General features: G+C 43.1%; 1 protein-coding gene across 2 annotated transcripts in view; it reads left to right on the plus strand.

The window, feature by feature from the left end:
* CTNNBL1 (catenin beta like 1) overlaps window positions 1-21,299 on the plus strand; it is a 111,797-nt gene that overhangs the window by 50,046 nt on the left and 40,452 nt on the right. For both annotated transcript variants that reach the window (XM_074969488.1, XM_074969487.1), the window contains exon 11: window positions 14,211-14,392. In XM_074969488.1, the coding sequence (XP_074825589.1) occupies window positions 14,211-14,392 (182 nt within the window). The remainder of the gene's footprint in view (window positions 1-14,210; window positions 14,393-21,299) is intronic.

The following is a 21,299-nucleotide window of genomic DNA, read 5'->3' on the forward strand; positions in this document are numbered from 1 at the left end:
GATGTTTACCATCCCCTTCACCAGGATCCCAGCTGGAAAGCTATGACAAGGGGAAAATTTTTCCCTTGACACTTTTCTTTTTTTAGTTGCCATAAAAGAGCAATGAAGGACAAAGCACAATTAAACTGCCAGCAACATCTGTGGTGTTGCTGCAGCCTCTGAAAGAGTTGCAGTTTTGGAAATATGGCTCCTCATCCGAAGTGGAGCAGGGTAGAGTGGTGAAAGGGGAAAAGTAGGACTTATCAAATTTTGAGCAGGGCTCTGGATCTGCACATGTTAGTCAATGATAACGGGGACTGGATTGCCCTTGAGGTAGAGCCTTGAACTATTCAAATCCAGTACAGGTCAACAGCAATCAGAAATCATTGTCGTCTGGCTGTTTGACCTGGCAACAGGAGCTGGTGTTCTGCCTGATTCCTTCTAGACAGATGCTCACATCCCCAAACCACCATCACACGTGGCATCGATTTGTCTCCTTGTTGCACATTTCAGAGGGAGCAGTGACTGGCTGGGCCTGGAGAGCGAACTACTCACCGTTCACTAAAAGTGGTTCCTGCAGGTCAAGGTTAAGGGCACCGAGTGGGAGCTTTTATTGCTGCCACCTTTGCTTTGTTTAACTTTCTATGGGCTGGGAGTCCGACCCTCTCACTAACTCTAAAATAATTACTTCTCTCTTAAATGATATAAAAGAACTTGAACATACTCAGTTCACTCTTTCTGTGCTGTGGACATGTTCTATGATTCTCATTTCTAATGCGTGTTTCTTAAAACCTTTTTGGTATGTTTTTTAGGGCTTTCAAGCAATTAAAAAAATTAATCGCGATTAATTGTGCGATTAAACAATAATATACCATTTATTTAAATATTGTTGGATGTTTTCTACATTTCCAAATATATTGATTTCAGTTACAACACACAATACAAAGTGTACAGTGCTCACTTTATATTTCTTTTTGATTACAAATATTTTCACTAAAAACCAAAAGAAATAGTATTTTTCAATTCACCTAATATAAGTACTGTAATGCAATCTCTTTATCATGAAAGTTGAACTTACAAACATAGAATCATGTAAAAAAACAAACTGCATTTAAAAACAAATCAATGTAAAACTTTAGAGCCTACAAGTCCACTCAGTCCTACTTCTTGTTCAGCCAATTACTCAGACAAACAAGTTTGTTTACATTTGCAAGAGATGATGCTGTCCTCTTCTTGTTTACAATGTCACCTGAAAGTGAGAACAGGCGTTCGCATGGCACTTTTGTAGCTGGCGTTGCAAGATATTTACGTGCCAGATGCGCTAAAGATTCATATGTCCCTTGATGCTTCTACCGCCATTCCAGAGGACATGCGTCCATGCTGATGATGGGTTCTGCTTGATAGCAATCCAAAGCAGTGTGGACCGACGCATGTTCGTGTTCATCATCTGAGTCAGATGCCACCAGCAGAAGGTTGATTTTCTTTTTTGGTGGTTTGGGTTCTGTAGTTTCCACATCAGAGTGTTGCTCTTTTAAGACTTTTGGAAGCATGCTCCACACCTCGTCCCTGTCAGATTTTTGAAGGCACTTCAGATTCTTAAACCTTGAGTTGAGTGCTGTAGCTATTTTTAGAAATCTCACATGGGTACCTTCTTTGCGTTTTGTCAAATCTGCTGTGAAAGTGTTCTTAAAATGAACAATATGTGCTGGGTCATCATCTGAGACAGCTATAACATGAAATATATGGCAGAATGCGGGTAAAACAGAGCAGGAGACCTACAGTTCTCCCCCAAGGAGTTCAGTCACGAATTTAATTAATGCATTATTTTTTTAACGAGCATCATCAGCATAGAAGCATGTCTTCTGGAATGGTGGCCGAAGCATGAAGGGTCATATGAATGTTTAGCATATCTGGCACATAAATACCTCGAAATGCCAGCTACAAAAGTGCCATGCGAATGCCTGTTCTCACTTTCTGGTGACATTGTAAATAAGAAGTGGGCAGCATTATCTCCTGTAAATGTAAAAAGACTTTTGTCTCTTAGCGTGGTTGAACAACAAGTGGGACTGAGTGGACTTGTAGACGCTAAAGTTCTACATTGTTTGTTTTTGAGTTCAGTTATGTAACACACACAAATCTACATTTGTAAGTTGCACTTTCACAACAAAGAGAATGCACTACAGTACTTGTATGAGGTGAATTGAAAAAATGCTATTTCTTTTGTTTATCATTTTTTACAGTGCAAATATTTGTAATAAAATAATATAAAGTTAGCGCTGTCAACTTTGTATACTGTGTTGTAATTGAAATCAATATATTTAAAAATGTAGAAAAACATCCAAAATATTTAACAAATTTCAATTGGTATTCTATTGTTTAATAGTGCGAGTAAACCGCGATTAATTTTTTTGAGTTAATTGCGTGAGTTAACTGCAATTGACAGCCCTAGTTTTTTTTGTTAGTTTAGTGTTCATGACAGTGCAAAAATAGCAGAACACATCTGAGCATGGCCAGGGCCTTCATCCAGCAAAGCACTTTAAGCACTTGAAGTCAATGGAACTTACTACACGCCTGCTTAAAGCTGGTTCATGCGCTGGATCGGGGTCCTAGTGCCTGCTTGCTATGCTGAAGCTTCCACTGCTGGACCTCTCTTGAGCAGATATGCGGAGTATTGCTGCTTATCATTGTTTGGATCTGGGGCTGTGGACAAACCTCCCGTATCTACGACACACAGTTGTGTGTGTATCATTTGACTCCTTAACTTAGGTCTTCGGAATTGCAAGGCTGTGGTGCTGAGCCCAAGTGTGTCTTAGCACACTTAGAACCCATAAAGCTAGCTACCAATTTATTTACAGTCTCTGACTGTAAAGGAGACCAAAGGAGAATGGGTAATATTAGTGCTAAGTGCCCTGGAAATACACTATAGGTGATGGCTTTGTGTAAAATGGATTTTAACTAGCCTGTCTGGTAGTGAGTGTTGGTGATAGGTGTTGGAAGAGGGAAAAGACTCCATTTTGGAGAAGAAGCTGAAAGGAAGGAAAAGGTATCTGAATGACCCAGACATATGTAACCACTCACAACTCCTACGATGAAGGACCATTCACCTGCGTAAATAAGGGGGTGGCAGAAGATATAATAAGTCTGCCCTTCCAGATCACCTTCCATCCAAGGATCACAAAGCACTGTACATACTAATTAAGCGTTGAAACCTACCTCTGTGAGGTGTGGGGAAGTATTACTGAGAGCACTTCTGCTGAGGTTTTGTGGCTGCCATCAAGGAAGAGTGAGGAAATGTGTGCTGTGGCTCCAATTAACCAGACGGTGAGTATTTACGCAGTAATCTTTAATCCTTGGGAGATCCCATGAGCTAGGCTGACAGATTTCACAATTTTGCAGTTTTCACCAGTGAGACAGTGCTGCTAGTGCAGGAATTGTGTGTGATCTAACATGGTAACTGCAGAAACTGCATGTCAGCACTGCCAATAAAGAACTAAACATTCCAGTCCATTGTCTTCAAACCTTCACTAACGAGAGGAAGGAGCTGGCAAAAAGGACATAACTGTCTGCTAAAACTGAGGAAATATAGCAACCCCACACAGGGTGAAATATTGTGCACTTCATTCAGTTCCTTGAAAGGATCATGGAGAAGCACTTGGGGTTTTGTCTTTATTTATAGTGACAGAATTAACACTTGTCCCCCAGTCTCTGCTTTTTATTAAGATGAAGGGAACATAAGAATGGTCACACTGGGTCAGACCAAAGGTCCATCTAGCCCAGTATCCTGTCTTCCAACAGTGGCCAATGCCGGGTGCCCCAGAGGGAAGGAACAGAACTGGTAATATCAAGTGATCCATTCCCTGTAGGGACACCATCCCTGCACCATCCTGGCTAATAGCCATTGATAGACCTATCCTCCATGAACTTATCTAGTTCTTTTTTGAACCCTGTTATAGTCTTGGCCTTCACAAAATCCTCTGGCACGGAGTTCCACAGGTCAACTCTGCGTTGTGTGAAAAAATACTTCCTTTTGTTTGTTTTAAACCTGCTGCCTATTAATTTCATTTGGTAGCCCCTAGTTCTTGTGTTATGAGAAGGAGTAAATAACACTTCCTTATTTACTTTCTCCACACAAGTCATGATTTTATAGACCTCTATCATATCCCTGCTTAGTCGTCTTTTCCAAGCTGAAAAGTCCCAGTCCTATTCATCTCTCCTCATATGGCAGCTGTTCCATACCCCTAATCATTTTGGTTGCCCTTTTCTGAACCTTTTCCAATTCCAATATCTCTTTTGAGATGAGGCGATCACGTCTGCATGCAGTATTCAAGATATGGGCGTACCATGGAGGCAATATATTTTCTGTCTTATCTATCCCTTTCTTAATGATTCCCAATGTTCTGTTCACTTTTTTGACTGCCACTGCACATTGAGTGGATGTTTTCAGAGAACTCTCCACAATGATGCCAAGATCTCGTTCTTGAGGGGCAACAGCTAATTTAGACCCCATCATTTTATATGTATAGTTGGGATTATGTTTTCCAATGTGCATTACTTTACATTCATAAACATTGAATTTCATCTGCCATTTTGTTGCCCAGTCACCCAGTTCTGAGAGATCCTTTTGTAGCTCTTTGCAGTCTGCCTGTGACTTAATTATCTTGAGTAGTTTTGTATCATCTGCAAATTTTGCCACCTCACTGTTTACTCCTTTTTCCAGATAATTTTTGAGTATGTTGAATAGGACTGGTCCCAGTATAGACCCCTGGGGGACACCACTATTTACCTCTCTCCATTCTGAAAACTGACCATTTATTCCTACCCTTTATTTCCTATCTTTTAACCAGTTACCAATCCATGAGATAACCTTTCCTCTTATCCCAGGACTGCTTACTTTGCTTAAGAGCCTTTGGTGAGGGACCTTGTCAAAGGCTTTCTAAAAATCTAAATTCACTATATCCACTGCATTCCCCTAGTCCGCGTGCTTTTTGACCCCCACAAAGAGTTCTAGTAGATTGGTGAGGCATGATTTCTCTTTACAAAAGCCATGTTGACTCTTCCCCAACAAATTATGTTCATCTATGTGCCTGACAATTTTGTTCTTTACTATAGTTTCAACCAGTTTGCCCGGTACTGAAGTCACGTTTACTGTCCTGTAATTGCCGGGGTCACCTCTGGAGCCCTTTTAAAAAATTGTCGGCACATTAGCTGTCCTTCAGTAATTTGATACAGAAGCTGATTTAAATGATAGGTTACAGACGACAGTTAGTAGTTCTGCAGTTTCACCTTTGAGTTCCTTCAGAACTCTTGCGTGAATACCACCTGGTCCTGGTGATTTATTACTGTTTAGTTTATCAATTTGTTCCAAAACCTCTTCTAATGGCACCTCAATCTGGGACAGTTCCTCAGATTTGTCACCTAAAAAGAATGGCTCAGGTTTGGGAATCTTCCTCACATCCTCAAGGGTGAAGACCGATGCAAAGAATTCATTTTTGTTTCTCTGCAATGGCCTTATCGTCCTTGAGTGCTTCTTTAGCATCTCAGTCGTCCAGTGGCCCCACTGGTTGTTTAGCAGCTTCCTGCTTCTGATGTACTTAAAACATTTTTTGCTATTACTTTTTGAGTCTTTGGCTAGCTATCCATCAAATTCTCTTTTGGCCTTCTTAGTTATATTTTTACACTTCATTTGCCAGAGTTTATGCTCCTTTCTATTTTTCTCTCTAGGATTTAACTTCCACTTTTTAAGGATGCCTTTTTGCCTCTTGTGCTTCTTTTACTTCGTTGTTTAGCCATGGTGGCTCTTTTTTGGTTCTCTTACTATGTTTTTTAATTTGGGATATACATTTAAGTTGAACCTCTATTGTGGTGTCTTTAAAAAGTTTCCATGCAGCTTGCAGGAATTTTAATTTTGGCACTGTACCTTTTAATTTCTGTTTAACTAACTTCCTCATTTTTGTGTAGTTCCCCATTCTGAAATTAAATGTTGCAGTGTTGGGCTGCTGTGGTGTTTTCCCTGCCACGGGGATGTTAAATTTAGTTATATTATAGTCCCTATTACCAAGCGGTCCAGCTATATTCACCTCTTGGATCTGATCCTGTGCTCCACTTAGGACTAAAGCAAGAATTGCCTCTCCCCTTGTGGGTTCCAGGACTAGCTGCTCCAAGAAGCAGTCATTTAAGGTGTCAAGAGACTTTATCTCTGCATCCCGTCCTGAGGTGATATGTACCCAGTCAATATGGAGATAGTTGAAATTCCCCATTATTATTACTGAGTTTTTTATTTTAATAGCCTCTCTAATCTCCCTGAGCATTTCACTATCACCATCCTGGTCAGGTGGTCGGTAATATATCCCTACCACTATATTCTTCTTCTTAGGGCATGGAGTTACTATCCATAGAGATTCTGTGGTACAGTTTGGTTCGTTTAAGATTTTTATTTCATTTGATTCTATGCTCTCTTTCACATATAGTGCCACTCCCGCACCAGCACGACCTGTTCTGCCCTTCTGATATATTTTGTACCCTGGTATTACTGTGTCCCATTGATTATCCTCATTCCACCAAGTTTCTGTGATGCCAATTATGTCAATAGCCTCATTTAATACGAGGCACTCTAGTTCACCCATCTTATTGTTTAGACTTCTAGCATTTGTATATAAGACCTTTAAAAACATATCACTTTTTAGCTGTCTACCATTACATGATGTAATTGAATGAGACTTTTTTTTTCTTTTGACTGTTTCTCATCAGATCCTACCTGTATTTTTTCTTCCGTCCTCTCCTCCTCACTAGGAAATAGAGAATCTCCATTAGTAAATCCTCTCCTGAGGGATGTGTCTGTCCCCTCTGCACCTGCCGGCTTTCCCCCAGCCATTAATTTAAAAACTGCTCTACGACCTTTTTAATTTTAATGCCAGCAATCTGGTTCCACTTTGGTTTAGATGGAGCCCATCCTTCCTGTATAGGCTCCCCCTATCCCAAAAGTTTCTCCAGTTCCTAATAAATCTAAATCCCTCCTCCCTACAGCATCGTCTCATCCACGCGTTGAGACTCTGCAGTTCTGCATGTGTCACTGGCCCTATGAATGGAACTGGAAGCATTTCAGAGAATGATACCATGGAGATCCTGGACTTCAGACTCTTACCTAGCAGCCTAAATTTGGCCTCCAGGGCCTCTCTCCTATCCTTGCATATGTCATTGGTACCTACATGTACCATGACCACTGGCTCCTCCCCAGCACTGCACATAAGCCTATCTAGATGTCTTGAGATCCACAACCTTTGCACCAGGCAGGCTAGTCACCATGTGGTTCTCCTGGTCATCGCAAACCCAGCAATCTATGTTTCTAATGATCGACTCGCACGTTACTAATACCTGTCTCTTCGTAATAACTGGAGTTCCCTACCCCCGGAGTGGTATCCTCAGTGCGAGAGGATACCACAAGATCATATGGAAGGAGGGTCCCAACTATTGGATCATTTCCCTCTGCTCCGGTTGGATGTTCTCCTTCCCTGTGGCTTTCATCCTTCTCAACAGTACAGAGGCTGTCAGACCGGGGGTGGGACATTTCTACTGTGTCCCGGAAAGTCTCATCTGTGTACCTCTCTATCTCCCTTAGCTGCTCCTGCTCAGCCTCCCTGGTCTCCAAAGCATGAACACGGTCTCTAAGGGCTAGGAGCTTCTTGCACTGCACGCACACGTATGCCATCTGCCCATAGGGCAGGTAATCATACATAGTGCATTGGGTGCAATTAACTGGGTTGCCCCCACTCTGTTGCTGGACTTCTGACTACATTCTCTTTTTACTCCTGCAGCTGATTCCTTTGTTGTTGTTTTGTTTTTTTCAGGCGGTGTTTTTTAGCTAAAGTTTGAAGAATTTAAGGAATGTTAAGTGTATGTAGCTTCCCCCTTACACTCCCCCAAGTTCTAACAGCTCTAAAAAGTTCTAACAACTCCCAAGTTCTAATAGATGTTTCATCACCTGGTGTGTGAGAGAGAAGAGCTAGGTAGGAATGTTCTGTGGCTTGACTCCTGGTTATTTCTGAGGAGTATGTTACATTCTTTGTCTCCTGCTTCCAAGCACGTTAGCAGGTCTGTATCACTGGTGTAACCGCTCCATTAGCGAGATTATATATCCAGAGCTGCCAGACAGTGTGGTGTCCTTCAGCTGAATGGTTAGTTTAGCAGATAAAGTGACCCAAGAGATTCCCATGGACGACAAAGGAATGAAAACAGGTCTGGGTTACTTATGCTGAGATTTAAGACTATATATCTACCAGCAAAGGAAACTTGCACCTTGTGTGAACTTGTTTTCTTACTTCCCTTAGGGACTGCACATAGCCTTCATCTACTCTCCCATTAAATAGCAAACCATAGTCAGTGTTGTGTCTTCAGATAATGTATTTTTAAGTGACACATTCAACAAAAATTGGGCAAATGTTCTTCTTAAAGCAGAGCTGAAATTCGTTTTCAGCCCTTATGTACTGGGCGTCTGTATGATACACCTTTATTCTGCTTAACTAATTGGCTGCTAAAATGTTCCACAGGGTTAATATAGTTAAAGTTAAAAATAAAAGACGTGGCGAATCAAAGCAGAGTGATACAGGAACGCTATTCCATATGGCAGGAACTGCAGAGAAAGTTCTTATTCTGACAGTGGCAAGAGAGGAGATGGGTAGCTGATGAGAGGACGGAGCAAACAAGAAATAGTCAATGCACACAAGGTAACTGTTTCAGTAATGAGGGCAGTGTTGAACTGAGGCTTGAATTAATGGGGAGCCAGCAGTGGTATTCAAAAATAGACCTGCGGTGGGCATCGCCCTTTGTACGTGTGGGAAGGTGGGTGGCAGCATTCTGCTCTTGAAGTCTGTGATCTGTGCCTGGGGGGCGGGGGAGTCATCGAGAAGGGAGTTGCACCAGTCAGATCAGGAGGATGAGCACTTCAGGAGAAGTGCAGATGGCTGATATTGCAGAGGTGGGGATAAACAGATTTGCATAAAGCAATTATGGAAGAAGCAGGAGAACAGAGGATTGAGGGTGACCGAAATTGTGGGCAGTGGAGACAGAAGAGAGGTCAGAGACAAGGTGAGACCTAGAGGAGATAGAATTCTTGAGGATGCACCTTGTGCCCAAGCCTGGAGCCTTGTTTATGTTGTGGGCTGCCTCTCATGAATGAGATAATTTATCAGCAAGATGGTGGCCACCACAGGAGGTTTAGAAATGTCACATTCAATTAAAGTCTGTCTTCGAGCACAGTTCAGGTTTCTGCTGGCCAGGAAGCACTTTATGCAGTGTGGAATCTCAGGCGCTGCCTTGAGCAAAAAAGGTTCAGTTTACTTAAAAAGGCAACACAGGGAGAAAACCAGAATTGTGTTGTCAGCTTCCTTGAAAACATTGACATGAGGCTGATTACTTTTGCTGTAAAACCCTGTTAGGGCTTGGAAGAGAAGCGACCACCGTGTTCTCAAGGGACATGTTGAGAGGGATCTCTGTTGTGTAGCAAGAATAAAGTGAATCTATCTTGGTTATTAACTGAAGGTGCAGCCATGCACACACAGACAAATGCAGCAAAGAGGGTGCACAGAAATTTCCATTGCTTGAATGACAGACATTTCTATTCTGAAGAAATTCACTGTGGCTTTGCTTAACTTGTGCAAAAACAGTCTTTGACTGTGCAGCATAAACAAGTGGAATGTGAGCGGTACAAGGCCCAAAACCAGACACATGCATCTGTGAGTGCACAGCTCCACAGAGCTTGTCTATAGTCCTTTCAAGGTGCATCTTTCATGGCTCTTAACATTCTCGTATGTTTACTAGTCCAGTTGTGCCCAATGATCCCTTCAAAGCTCGGAATTAGACTCCTTGCTGAATCTTTTTTTTTTGTTAAGCATAGACATTTTACCCAGCGTTTGCCTCACAGGGTCTGTCCGTTAGTCCATTGAGCATGCTTTACTGCTGCTTAACCTCTGAGGATAGGACAAGAAGCAATGGGCTTAAATTGCAGCAAGGGAGGTTTAGGTTGGACATTTGGAAAAAATTCCTAACTGTCAGGGTGGTTAAACCCTGGAATAAATTGCCAAGGAAGGTTGTAGAGTCTCCATCATTCGAGATTTTCAAAGCAGGTTAGACAAACACCTGTCAGGAATGGTCTAGATAATGCTTAGTCCTGCCTTGAGTGCAGGGGACTGGACTAGATGGCCTCTCGAGGTCCCTTCCAGTTCTATGATTCTCAAATGACTAGTATACAACATACTCACTGGATCCCCCTTGTCCACATGCTTGTTGAACCCCTCAAAGAATTCTAGTAGATTGGTGATGCATGATTTTCCTTTACAAAAACCACGATTATTTATTTCTCTTGATGTATATGGGGAAAATACAAATTTGAAGCATGAAAATCTTTTAGAAAGGAGAATGTGAAGCACATGTAGTGGCCCTGGTAGATGCATACAGTGCCTTTGACCATAAGCGGTATGCACAGGAGGTTGATTGTTACTCTGACAGTAAGTGCTGCCATTAAAAATAACACTACAGCTCTTGGGGGGTCTTCTCTGCACAAGGTGTACTCTGACCTCTGCGTAATGTAATGGGAGAGATGCATGGCTGGGATGGGACGGACTGAATGACTTCAGAAAACCCTGCTTATAAGAGACAGGATGATGTATAGAGACAGGGTTTATAATAATTGGCTTTACATTTATGCTAATGGGGGTCCGGAAAACCTTGGCAACTATCCTTTTAAAGAAATAGACATTACAAAGGATACTTCTCTTATATCGAACAGCATCAAAGGAATAAACCACAGGGTGCTATATGCATTATAGTGCTTCAGAGTCCTTCTTTTAAACTAAGATAACTCTCTATTTGGTGGGCTGCACGTCTGCTTGTGTTTGAATTAGTGCTCAGCTAAAAGATACTTCAATAAACCCAGATGAGACTAAGATAAACTACTTGCCCTCCAGTAGAATAAATATTTCAAATAAAATCAACCCTAGACAGTCCAGTCAAACAGCTATTGATCTCTAAAAGCCTGAACTTAAATCCAATGAATATTCCAGAGATAGCTCTGTGCAACCTGCCTAAATGCTGATCAATAGGCAATTACTTCCCTCTGAAAATATTTCTTAGGCTATTCAGCCAAAAAAAGGACTTTTATTTTTTAGCTTTTTGTTACTTTGACCCAGAATGCGAGGAAGAGTTTGAAGTGGGAAGGGTGTGCAGGTAACAAACAGGACAGGGAAAAGATTGAACCCCCAAATCTCAATTTTTATATATATATATTTAATCTAATGCATAACTAGCATGAGTAAGGCCAAGGTCTTAGCAGAATTTAAAAAAAGACATTTACTGGATATTGAAAACATCCACAGTTACACTTGGCAGGGTAACTTTTTTTGGTTGGGCTATATACTTTTGTGCTTCAGGTATAAGATAACCACTAATTCACAGGTTTCAGAAAAAAGAAAAGGAGTACTTGTGGCACCTTAGAGACTAACCACTAATTCACAGAGGTTAGGAAGAAGCTTCCATTGTAGCCATACTATTCTGTAATTATCCACAATGGGGTTTCTTGCACCTTTCTTTGAAGCATCTGATCCTGGCTGCTGTCAGAGAGAGGATAATATAGTAGATGGACTCGTGGTCTGCTCTGGCCATTTGTATGGGTCTATTAAGAGGCAGTGAGAATTTTACCAGTTAAGGGCTTGATCCTGCATTGTCGGGTTTCGTTGTGGTTTGGGGTATGACAAGAATGCAGACTTGGGCCCTGAGTATGCATTCTTGCCAGCCCCTCAGTGTTCTGCAGCATGGGCTGGATGGGGCTGCATGGATTCTTTTGTTCTTCAGGTTGTGTTGTCCCTGCACGTGTTCATCTGATCCACTTGGTCTGCTAGCTGAATGTTTCTATGGCTCCTTTCTCAGTTCATGTTTCACAGGTTTTTTAAAATGTATCACCAAATATGCTGTGATCGATTATGTTGCTGATGTGAGATGCATAGAATTTAAAATACTACTTCTGAGGTGCCTGCCTACAATGTGAATTGCAAACGTTAAAATTACAAATTCCTATTAAAACCAAATAGCTGAAAATCCATCTGCTTTCTTCCAAGACATGATTTAAGGGGACTGAGTTTTCTCTGCTACATTTGACATCACCAATGGGAAAAAATTTAGTGTGTTCATCACTATTGATGATGTTAACTGTTGTCATAGAAAGGCCAAACTGGGAACTTGGCATGTGTGGTAAAGACTCTTAATTCAGCTTTAGCCAAAAAAGTTGCTTTATGGAATGGTAACCATTATTCTTTCCACTACCACTGTTGTGTGGGAAACGTCTTTAAGTTTATTCTTTAATTATTTAAATGCTGACTTGGTCTGTGTGTGGTACCCCAAGAAACAGAAGTTTTCCCCAAGCTATGCTCCCTGCTCCGAAGTGTTTACAGGGTTATTAGAGTAAACAGAACATACTAGATGCAGACACCTAAACATGCCTTTAGTATCTCATCATAGCGAGAGCCAGATTCCTACCTCAGGTGAGCGTGGCACGTGTTAGCGTTTTCAAGCCTCCTTCGTTGCTAAGAGAGAGGCCTGTTTATATCCTTGAGGGGACATTTTAAGGTGCCTAGCATAATACTTTGAGGCCTGGACTCTCTTATTAAATGTTACTCTGCATAGAATATGTATTTAACAGAGCTGTTATTTTTTTGGGTCAATTTGTGCAAGGCAGTTTATTTTTCAGTACCTTAGTTGTGGTACATCTATCTCCCCATGCCCGCCTGGTAGCGTTGTCAACTGTCTAATCGCGCAAATCCAAAGACACTGGCCCCGCCCCCTGCACTGCCCTTCCCTGAGCCCATGCCCCCGTCCCACCCCTTCTCCGAGGCCCCACCCCTGCTCACTCCATCCTCCCTCCCTCCGTTGCTTGGTCTCCCCCACACTCACTCACTTTCACCAGGCTGGGGCAGGGGGTTGGAGTACAGGCTCTGGGAGGGAGTTTGGGTAGGAAGGGGTTAGGGGTCAGGCTATGGGAGGGAGTTTGGGTGTGGGGTGCAGATTCTAGGATGGGGCAGGGGGTGTTGAGGTGCAGGAGGTTGTCCGGGGGTCAGCATTTACCTCGGGCGGCTCCCGAAAGAGACTGGCACACCCCTCTGGCAGCGGCTCCTAGGTGGGTGGCCCAGAAGGTCTCCACACGCCGCTGCCAACAGGCCCTACTCCCGCAGCTCCCATGGGCCACAGTTCCCAGCCAATGGGAGCTGCGGAGTTGGTGCTCAGGGTGGGGGCAGTGTGTGAAGACACCTCCTCCCCAGGGGCTGCAGGGATGTGCTGGCTGCTTCCAGGAGTTGTGTGGAGCGAGGGCAGGCAGGAAGCCTGCCTTAGGGCTGCTGTGCTGCCGGGGGCCCCCGGGCCCTTTTAAATCGCCAGGGCCCCATGGCAATTGCCCCCTCTGTTGGCTGGCCTGCAAATGAGGCTGTCAAAACGAGCATACTATTTTAGGAAAACCTGCACAAAGAGATGCCTTTTCCATATGCCTCTGAATGTGGCAGGTTTAGTGGTGGTTTTGTTCACATCACCGGGAACCCTTCCTTGCTTTCATGATATAGACTGTTACCAGCAGGAGAGTGGGGTGGGAGGAGGTATTTTTTCATGCTTTATGTGTATATAATAAGATCTTCTACACTTTCCACAGTATGCATCCGATGAAGTGAGCTGTAGCTCACGAAAGCTTATGCTCAAATAAATTGGTTAGTCTCTAAGGTGCCACAAGTCCTCCTGTTCTTTTTGCGAATACAGACTGACACGGCTGTTACTCTGAAACCTGTTGTCCAACAGGAACCCAACGGAGGTTAGTCTGCTCATGTCCTCTCAGCTGACCTCACGCTCAGTTGGAATCCTGGTCCCTAAGGTTAACCGTACTTGGTGTAGCACACGGAACGCCATGCTCTTTGGGTGGCCGCTTCTAAGACAGCCTGGAGGTAGACTGCTCTCGTAGCAGAAGAGAGCGTGAAGTCTGTTTTGCCTTCATTGTTGATTTGAAAGAGAGAGATCCAGGGAGCTAACGGTTCTGCTTATCGCAAAACAAGGCACTTAGAGGAATTTGTGCATAGACTCTTCTCACTTGTTTTTGCCATGTTAATGTTGCCTCTTCACACCACTTCTTCCAACGACTATAAATGAAGCTTTACTCCATAGCTCTATGCATCACTCCCATCCTGAACACAGATACTTTCTTTTCACAGAGAAAAAAAGATTTCTCGCAGCAGTGCTCTGAAGGTACTGGACCATGCCATGATTGGACCCGAGGGCACAGACAACTGTCACAAGTTTGTAGACATCCTGGGTCTGAGGACTATCTTCCCACTCTTCATGAAGTCTCCAAAGAAGATAAAAAAAGTCGGAACAACTGAAAAGGAACACGAAGGTAGGACTCAGCCAGAGTCTGTCCTGTTACAGGACGAGGTGGAAGGGGAAAGTAAATTTCTGAAAAGCCCATGCGGGTTTCTGGATAGAACACCAGCCCTTTCGTTGCTCCCCCGCAGCATAACATACACAGCAGCCTGTGTAGTCACCTTGGTGCCGTGTTTCAGAGTAACAGCCGTGTTAGTCTGTATTCGCAAAAAGAAAAGGAGTACTCTGAAACCTCTCCTTACAATGTGTATGATAATCAAGGTGGGCCATTTCCAGCACAAATCCAGGGTTTAACAAGAATGTCTGGGGGGCGGGGGGGGGGGTAGGAAAAAACAAGGGGAAATAGGTTACCTTGCATAATGACTGGGAGTGGCTAAGTCATTATGCAAGGTAACCTATTTCCCCTTGTTTTTTCCTACCCCCCCCCCCCCCGACGTTCTTATTAAACCCTGGATTTGTGCTGGAAATGGCCCACCTTGATTATCATACACATTGTAAGGAGAGTGGTCACTTTAGATAAGCTATTACCAGCAGGAGAGTGGGGTGGGAGGAGGTATTTTTTCATGCTTTGTGTGTATATAAAAAGATCTTCTACACTTTCCACAGTGTGCATCCGATGAAGTGAGCTGTAGCTCACGAAAGCTCATGCTCAAATAAATTGGTTAGTCTCTAAGGTGCCACAAGTCCTCCTTTTCTTGGTGCCGTGTTAGCTGTTCACACAGATGCTTTGCTTATTTCAGTACCAGCAGCTCAGAGTGGCTCCATTTCCCGTGTGGCTGTTAATAAGTTATTGTATATGTGTACATGTGTCTGCTGTTTGAAGATCTGTCTCTTTGATGCAAAACTCTTTTGAAAAGAGTAATGAGGCAACTACAAATGTCACCTCAAAAGCAGTGTTTTCAGGGCTCTGAGCGTTGAAGTGTGACTCAATGAACATCAGGCATTGCAGAAATAAACTAGTAACAGCTAAAGTTCCTCTCTTTGTTTCCTTTTTCCTCTGGGAGACCCTGCTTTACAGAATGCTTCAGTAGAGTACTCCAGGACCCTGTAACCTGAGCTGGGTCTGGTCCTCCTCCTGCTGTCAGTTGTCATTTTTTTTCTGTATACTGTATATAGTTGAAATGCATCTTGCAGGAGAACTGTAAATACTGACAGTGATGCTTGGGCTTTGTACCAGAGATTTCCTAGCTGAACTTTCCAGGGGGCAATTCAAACGGTTGGAAAAAACAGTGAAGAGTATGAGTGGATCTTAAATAGGTAACTGTCTTATTTTGAGTGATCCATCCCGTTGTCCAGTCCCAGCTTCTGGCAGTTGGAGATTTAGGCACCTTGGCTAATAGTCATTGATGGACCTATCCTCCATGAATTTATCTAATTCTTTTTTGAACCTGGTTATAATTTTGGCCTTCACAACATCCTATGCCAATGAGTTCCACGGGTTGACTGCATTGTATGAAGAAGTAGTTGCTTTTGTTTGGTTTTAAACCTGCTGCTGATTAATTTAGTTGTGTGACCTCTAGTTCTTGTGATACACAAAGGGGTAAATAAGCCTTCCCTCTTTCTTTCTCCATATCATTTATGATTTTATAGGCCTTTAGCATATCTCCCCTTAGTAGTCTCTTTTTAATCTCTCATCATACGCAACCTGTTTCATACCCCTAATCCTTTTCGTTGCCCTTCTCTGTACCTGTTCCATGTCTAATACATCTTTTTTGAGATGGAGCAACCAAAACTGCATGCAGTATTCAAGGTGTGGGCATGCTATGGATTTATCTAGTGGCATTATGATATTTTCTGTATTATTATCTATCCTTTTCCTAATGCTTCCTAATATTATTGGCTTTTTTGTCTGCTGGTGCAAATTGAGCAGCTGTTTTCAGAGAGCTATCTATACTGACTCCAAAAACTGTTTCTTGAGTAAAAAGAAAAGAAGGACTTGTGGCACCTTAGAGACTAACAAATTTATTTGAGCATAAGCTTTCGTGAGCTACAGCTCACTTCATCGGATGCATTCAGTGGAAAATACAGTGGGGAGATTTATATACACAGAGAACATGAAACAATGGGTATTACCATACACACTGTAACGAGAGTGATCAGGTAAGGTGAGCTATTACCAGCAGGAGAGCGGAGCTGGGGGTGGGTGGGAGGAGAGAGAAACCTTTTGTAGTGATGATCAAGGTGGGCCATTTCCAGCAGTTGACAAGAACGTCTGAGGAACGGTGGGGGGAGGGGGCAGGGGAAGAGAGGAATAAACATGGGGAAATAGTTTTACTTTGTGTAATGACCCATCCACTCCCAGTCTTTATTCAAGCCTAAGTTAATTGTATCCAGTTTGCAAATTAATTCCAATTCAGCAGTCTCTCGCTGGAGTCTGTTTTTGAAGTTTTTTTTTTGTTGAAGAATTGCCACTTTTAGGTCTGTAATCGAGTGACCAAAGAGATTGAAGTGTTCTCCGACTGATTTTTGAATGTTATAATTCTTGACATCTGATTTGTGTTCATTTATTCTTTTATGTAGAGACTGTCTGGTTTGGCCAGTGTACATGGCAGAGGGGCATTGCTGGTACATGATGGCATATATCACATTGGTAGATGTGCAGGTGAACGAGCCGCTGATATGATTAGGCCCTATGATGGTGTCCCCTGAATAAATATGTGGACAGAGTTGGCAACGGGCTTTGTTGCAAGGATAGGTTCCTGGGTTAGTGTTTCTGTTGTGTGGTGTGTGGTTGCTGGTGAGTATTTGCTTTAGGTTGGGGGGCTTCAGTGATAGGTTACATACCATAGTTAATAGTTCTGCAGTTTCATATTTGATTTCCTTCAGAACTCTTGAGTGAATACCAGCTGATCCTGTGACTTATTACTGTTTAATTTGTCAATTTGTTCCAAAACCACCTCTACTGACACTTCAGGCTTGGACAGTTCCTGAGATTTGTCACCTAAAAAGAATCACTCGGGGGTGGGGATCTCCCTTACAACCTCTGCAGTGAAGACCAATGCAAAGAATTCATTTAGCTTCTCCACAATGGGCTTGTCTTCCTTGAGTGCTCCTTCAGCCTTTCGATTAGCCAGTGGCCCCACTGGTTGTTTTGCAGGTTTCCTGTTTCTGATGTATTTACAAATTTTTTGCTGTTGGTTTTTTTGTCTTTATCTAATTGCTCTTCACATTCTTTCAATTTGATTTGGAGAATACCATGACACCTCCAAGACTGTGTTACATTACCTGCTACTGGCTCAGACCCCACACTGAACTAACTTCAGCCATCTCTAGTCAGGGTAGAGTTTTTACTATGGTCAGAATAGCAATGCTGAAAAGCAGCCAGGTAGGGGGGAGTCTGTACTTGTTTGTGTTCGAGAGGGAGTCTGGATGGCAGGGAATAAAAGCGACAGATTCAACGAGCAGCTGTTTTCCTCCTGAAAAATGTGCCAGGAGTGAGCTGTAACAGTACATTTGCTTTAGAGCACCAACATTAGAAATTTGATAACATTATATTAATGAAGGCAATGGCTTGGCAAGACAGCTCCTGGAAGGCATGTTTGGGCTGTAATAGCTGTTGTGATGAGCTCTGCATCTTGAATACAACAGGACTGGGAGAGGGAGATGATAAAACAAAGCAAGAAATGCAGGCCTGGTGTGGCTGCTGCTTTCCTAGCTGCTTGTCTCTGATGTGGGGAGGATGCTTACTTGCAGGCCAACGTAGCAGTGCCAGGGCTAGTTATGATTTATATGAAGGCTGGCCAATTCAGGTTCCATTAGCTATTTATATACATGGTCCTTGTTTTTCATAGATGGTGGTGAGGAAGAGATGCTCTTTTACATTGTTACTTGGATTTGCGTAATAAAACTGGAGAGAGGGATCTGGTGAGACACTCAGATGATCGATTTGATGCTGTTTTGGAATCTTATTCCCAGGAGGAAATAACAATTGCCGCATTCCCTTTATGGAGGAACCTTAATCACTATGCTAAGTTGTGCGATTTGGAATAGGGAGACCTGGGTCTGCTGGCTGTGCCACTGATTTGATTCGTGCATTTGGGAAAGTCACTTAACCTTCGTCTCAGTTTCTTCCTCTTCAGTCTGTGGACAATGCCTGTCTACCTACCTCATGGGTGTATTGTGAGGATTAGCCAGTGTATTGCAAATCCTGCAAAAGGGCTAGGTTATTAATTATTATTTATATTTTAAAGTGAAGCAGAGTTCTGTCTTCTGGGGGAAGGGGAGTAGCATGTACTGGGCTCCTTGTTCACATAATTCTAGATCATTATTGGTCAGCGGAAATGAGGGACAGAGAGAGATGAGAGTCCAGAGATTATTTTTATAGAGATTTTTTTAAAAAAACCTATTTCCATAAGTCCAATTTTCTATGTTTTGCATCATTGGGCAGGTGAGTTATTGGGTTTATAGCAATTTAAGTTAAGTGAGATGTGTAACAGGGTTCCCCTGGATCCTGTCAGGGCCATTGTCCTGGTGTGTACATGTGCCTGTGCCTTGCCAAATGTTTTGCCAGCAGCAGTGCAACCCAGTAGTGGTTCTGTGCTTTGGGGGTAACACGGCTTGAGGACAGACACTGTGAGCCACTGATAGAATGGGAATACTGAAATATCTTGTGGTGTCCACGCTGTGATGAGATCCCCGGGGTGCAGCTGGGACTGTGGGACCGCGGGACCGCTATGCCCCCTTAACTGTCTCCAGCCTGGGTTGTCTCTCTCAATGCCTTGCTAGTGACCAGCAGCAAACCCCTCCAGGCGCTGTGATCACTCGGCACAACCGCATGCCGAGCCCCACACCCGGCTGGCTTGCATGAACGCTCCCAGAGCCACTCATGCATCACACAGAGAGAGGCACCAGAGCCAAATTCCCCCAGCACTGTACCCCAGGAATATACCATCTTGTACTGCTCAGGATGGGCAGTGCAAATTTATTAATTGGTTCACCACTTCAGCAATGGAAAGTGGACATACACCAGCCTTTGTCAAACCTGAGCAGATTTACCACATACTTCAGTCAAACTCACTGGTAAAGATAAACAAATTTATTGACTATAAAAGGTAGATTTTAAGTGTTATTAAGTGATAGGCAAAAAGTCAGAGTGGTTACCAAAATAAAATAAAATATAAGCACGCAGTCTAAACTCTCAATCCTATTAGACTGGGCAGCAACTAGATTAAGCAGTTTTTCTCACCCCACTGGATATCGCAGTCCTTAATATACAGGTTTGGCCCAGGTTTAAAGAACAATCTCCTGCGTTGGAGTCTTGTCTTCTTCTCAGTGTCTTGGTTGTTTGCAGCGTAGGTGGGGGCAGGAGAAGGGCCTAGTGTGTGTCCACTCTGTCTGTTTTATACCCTCAGTCCATGTGCTTGGGGACCACAAATCCAGGCATGTCAGGGGGGCATTGTTGAGTCTCTCCAAGCAAGGCTGAGCAATTCCCCTGATGTGGCCTCATGCAGGTGAGTCATTGCATTGTAGCTCCCTTGCTGGACAGTGGCTATTGATGGGTTGTTTGACACCCCGTCCAGGCATTTGCAAACTTAACACCATTAATTTGGGCTTGAATAGGGACTGGGAGTGGCTGGCTCACTACAAAAGCAATTTCCCTCCTTTGGTATTGACACCACCTCATCAATTATTGGGAGTGGACCACATCCACCCTGACTGAATTGCCCTTGTCAACACTGGTTCTCCACTTTTAAGGTAACTCCCTTCTCTTCATGTGCCAGTATATTTATGCCTATATCTGTAATTTTCACTCCATGCATCTGAAGAACTGGGTTTTTTACCCATGAAAGCTTATGCCTAAATCAATGTTAGTCTTTAAGGTGCCACCGGACTCCTCATTGTTTTTGCCCGGGTGTTGGCTACTTTCCTAATAGAGCTAATATCTGGCTGATTCCCCAATTTACAGCGTATTTTAGTGACCACCATACAACACAATTCTCATAACTTCATATGCGTTAATGATACACATATATGGACAGAGAAATGACTTTCAGCAGATCATACCCTTTCTCCTGATACTTTAGAAGGCATGCTTTATATGTGAGATCACAATTATATGAAAATGAGGAATATGGGGGTTACAGTACGCTCCCCCAAGGTATATAATGTCACACACGCACACTAGTCTTAGGGGGAAGTGTGCTCGCTCCTAGTGCCCTGACTGATTCTCACTTATGCTCAAATAAATTGGTTAGTCTCTAAGGTGCCACAAGTACTCCTTTTCTTTTTGCGAATACAGACTAACACGGCTGTTACTATGAAACCTGTCATTAAGCAAGGCACTGCATTTAGCCGTATGGAGTGGAAATCTATCAACTGCATGAAAAAACTTGTACAGATACAGACAGACATCATCTTCCTTTCCAAATGCAAACAGATATGCATCCGATGAAGTGAGCTGTAGCTCACGAAAGCTCATGCTCAAATAAATTGGTTAGTCTCTAAGGTGCCACAAGTACTCCTTTTCTTTTCACTATGCTCTGTTATCCCTGAGCCATGCCGCCTCATTGTGTGCCCCCTGCTTGCCCAGATGGGAGTGGACAGTTATCGGGCATGCTCAGGGCACTGCAGTATGTTTTTCTCAGTGGTGTTCTCATAATCTTTGTGCCACTTGGGAGTGGAGTGGCAGCTTTCAGAAGTATTGATTTCTGAGGGCTTTTTGCTTGCTGGCACATGTCAATCATGGAGTTTTTATCAGGGGTGAAAGTTTCTGCTGTGGGAGCTGATCAAACAGGAGAGTAGGAATAGGAGCCGCTCTTCCATTAGAAAAGAGCCAGGAGCTTATGGCAGAGCCCTAGCAGTGTAGTTGACAATAGAATGGAAAGGTGGGTTTGTAGGTTTGTGCTAGTAGTAATTTTGAGAGTCCCTGAAGATGTGGGGGTGAAAGCTGCACCTTGTCAGGAACGTTGCAGTCACCACAT

The sequence above is a fragment of the Natator depressus genome, chromosome 13 (genome assembly GCF_965152275.1).
Source record: "Natator depressus isolate rNatDep1 chromosome 13, rNatDep2.hap1, whole genome shotgun sequence".
NCBI classification, from domain to species: domain Eukaryota; kingdom Metazoa; phylum Chordata; order Testudines; family Cheloniidae; genus Natator; species Natator depressus.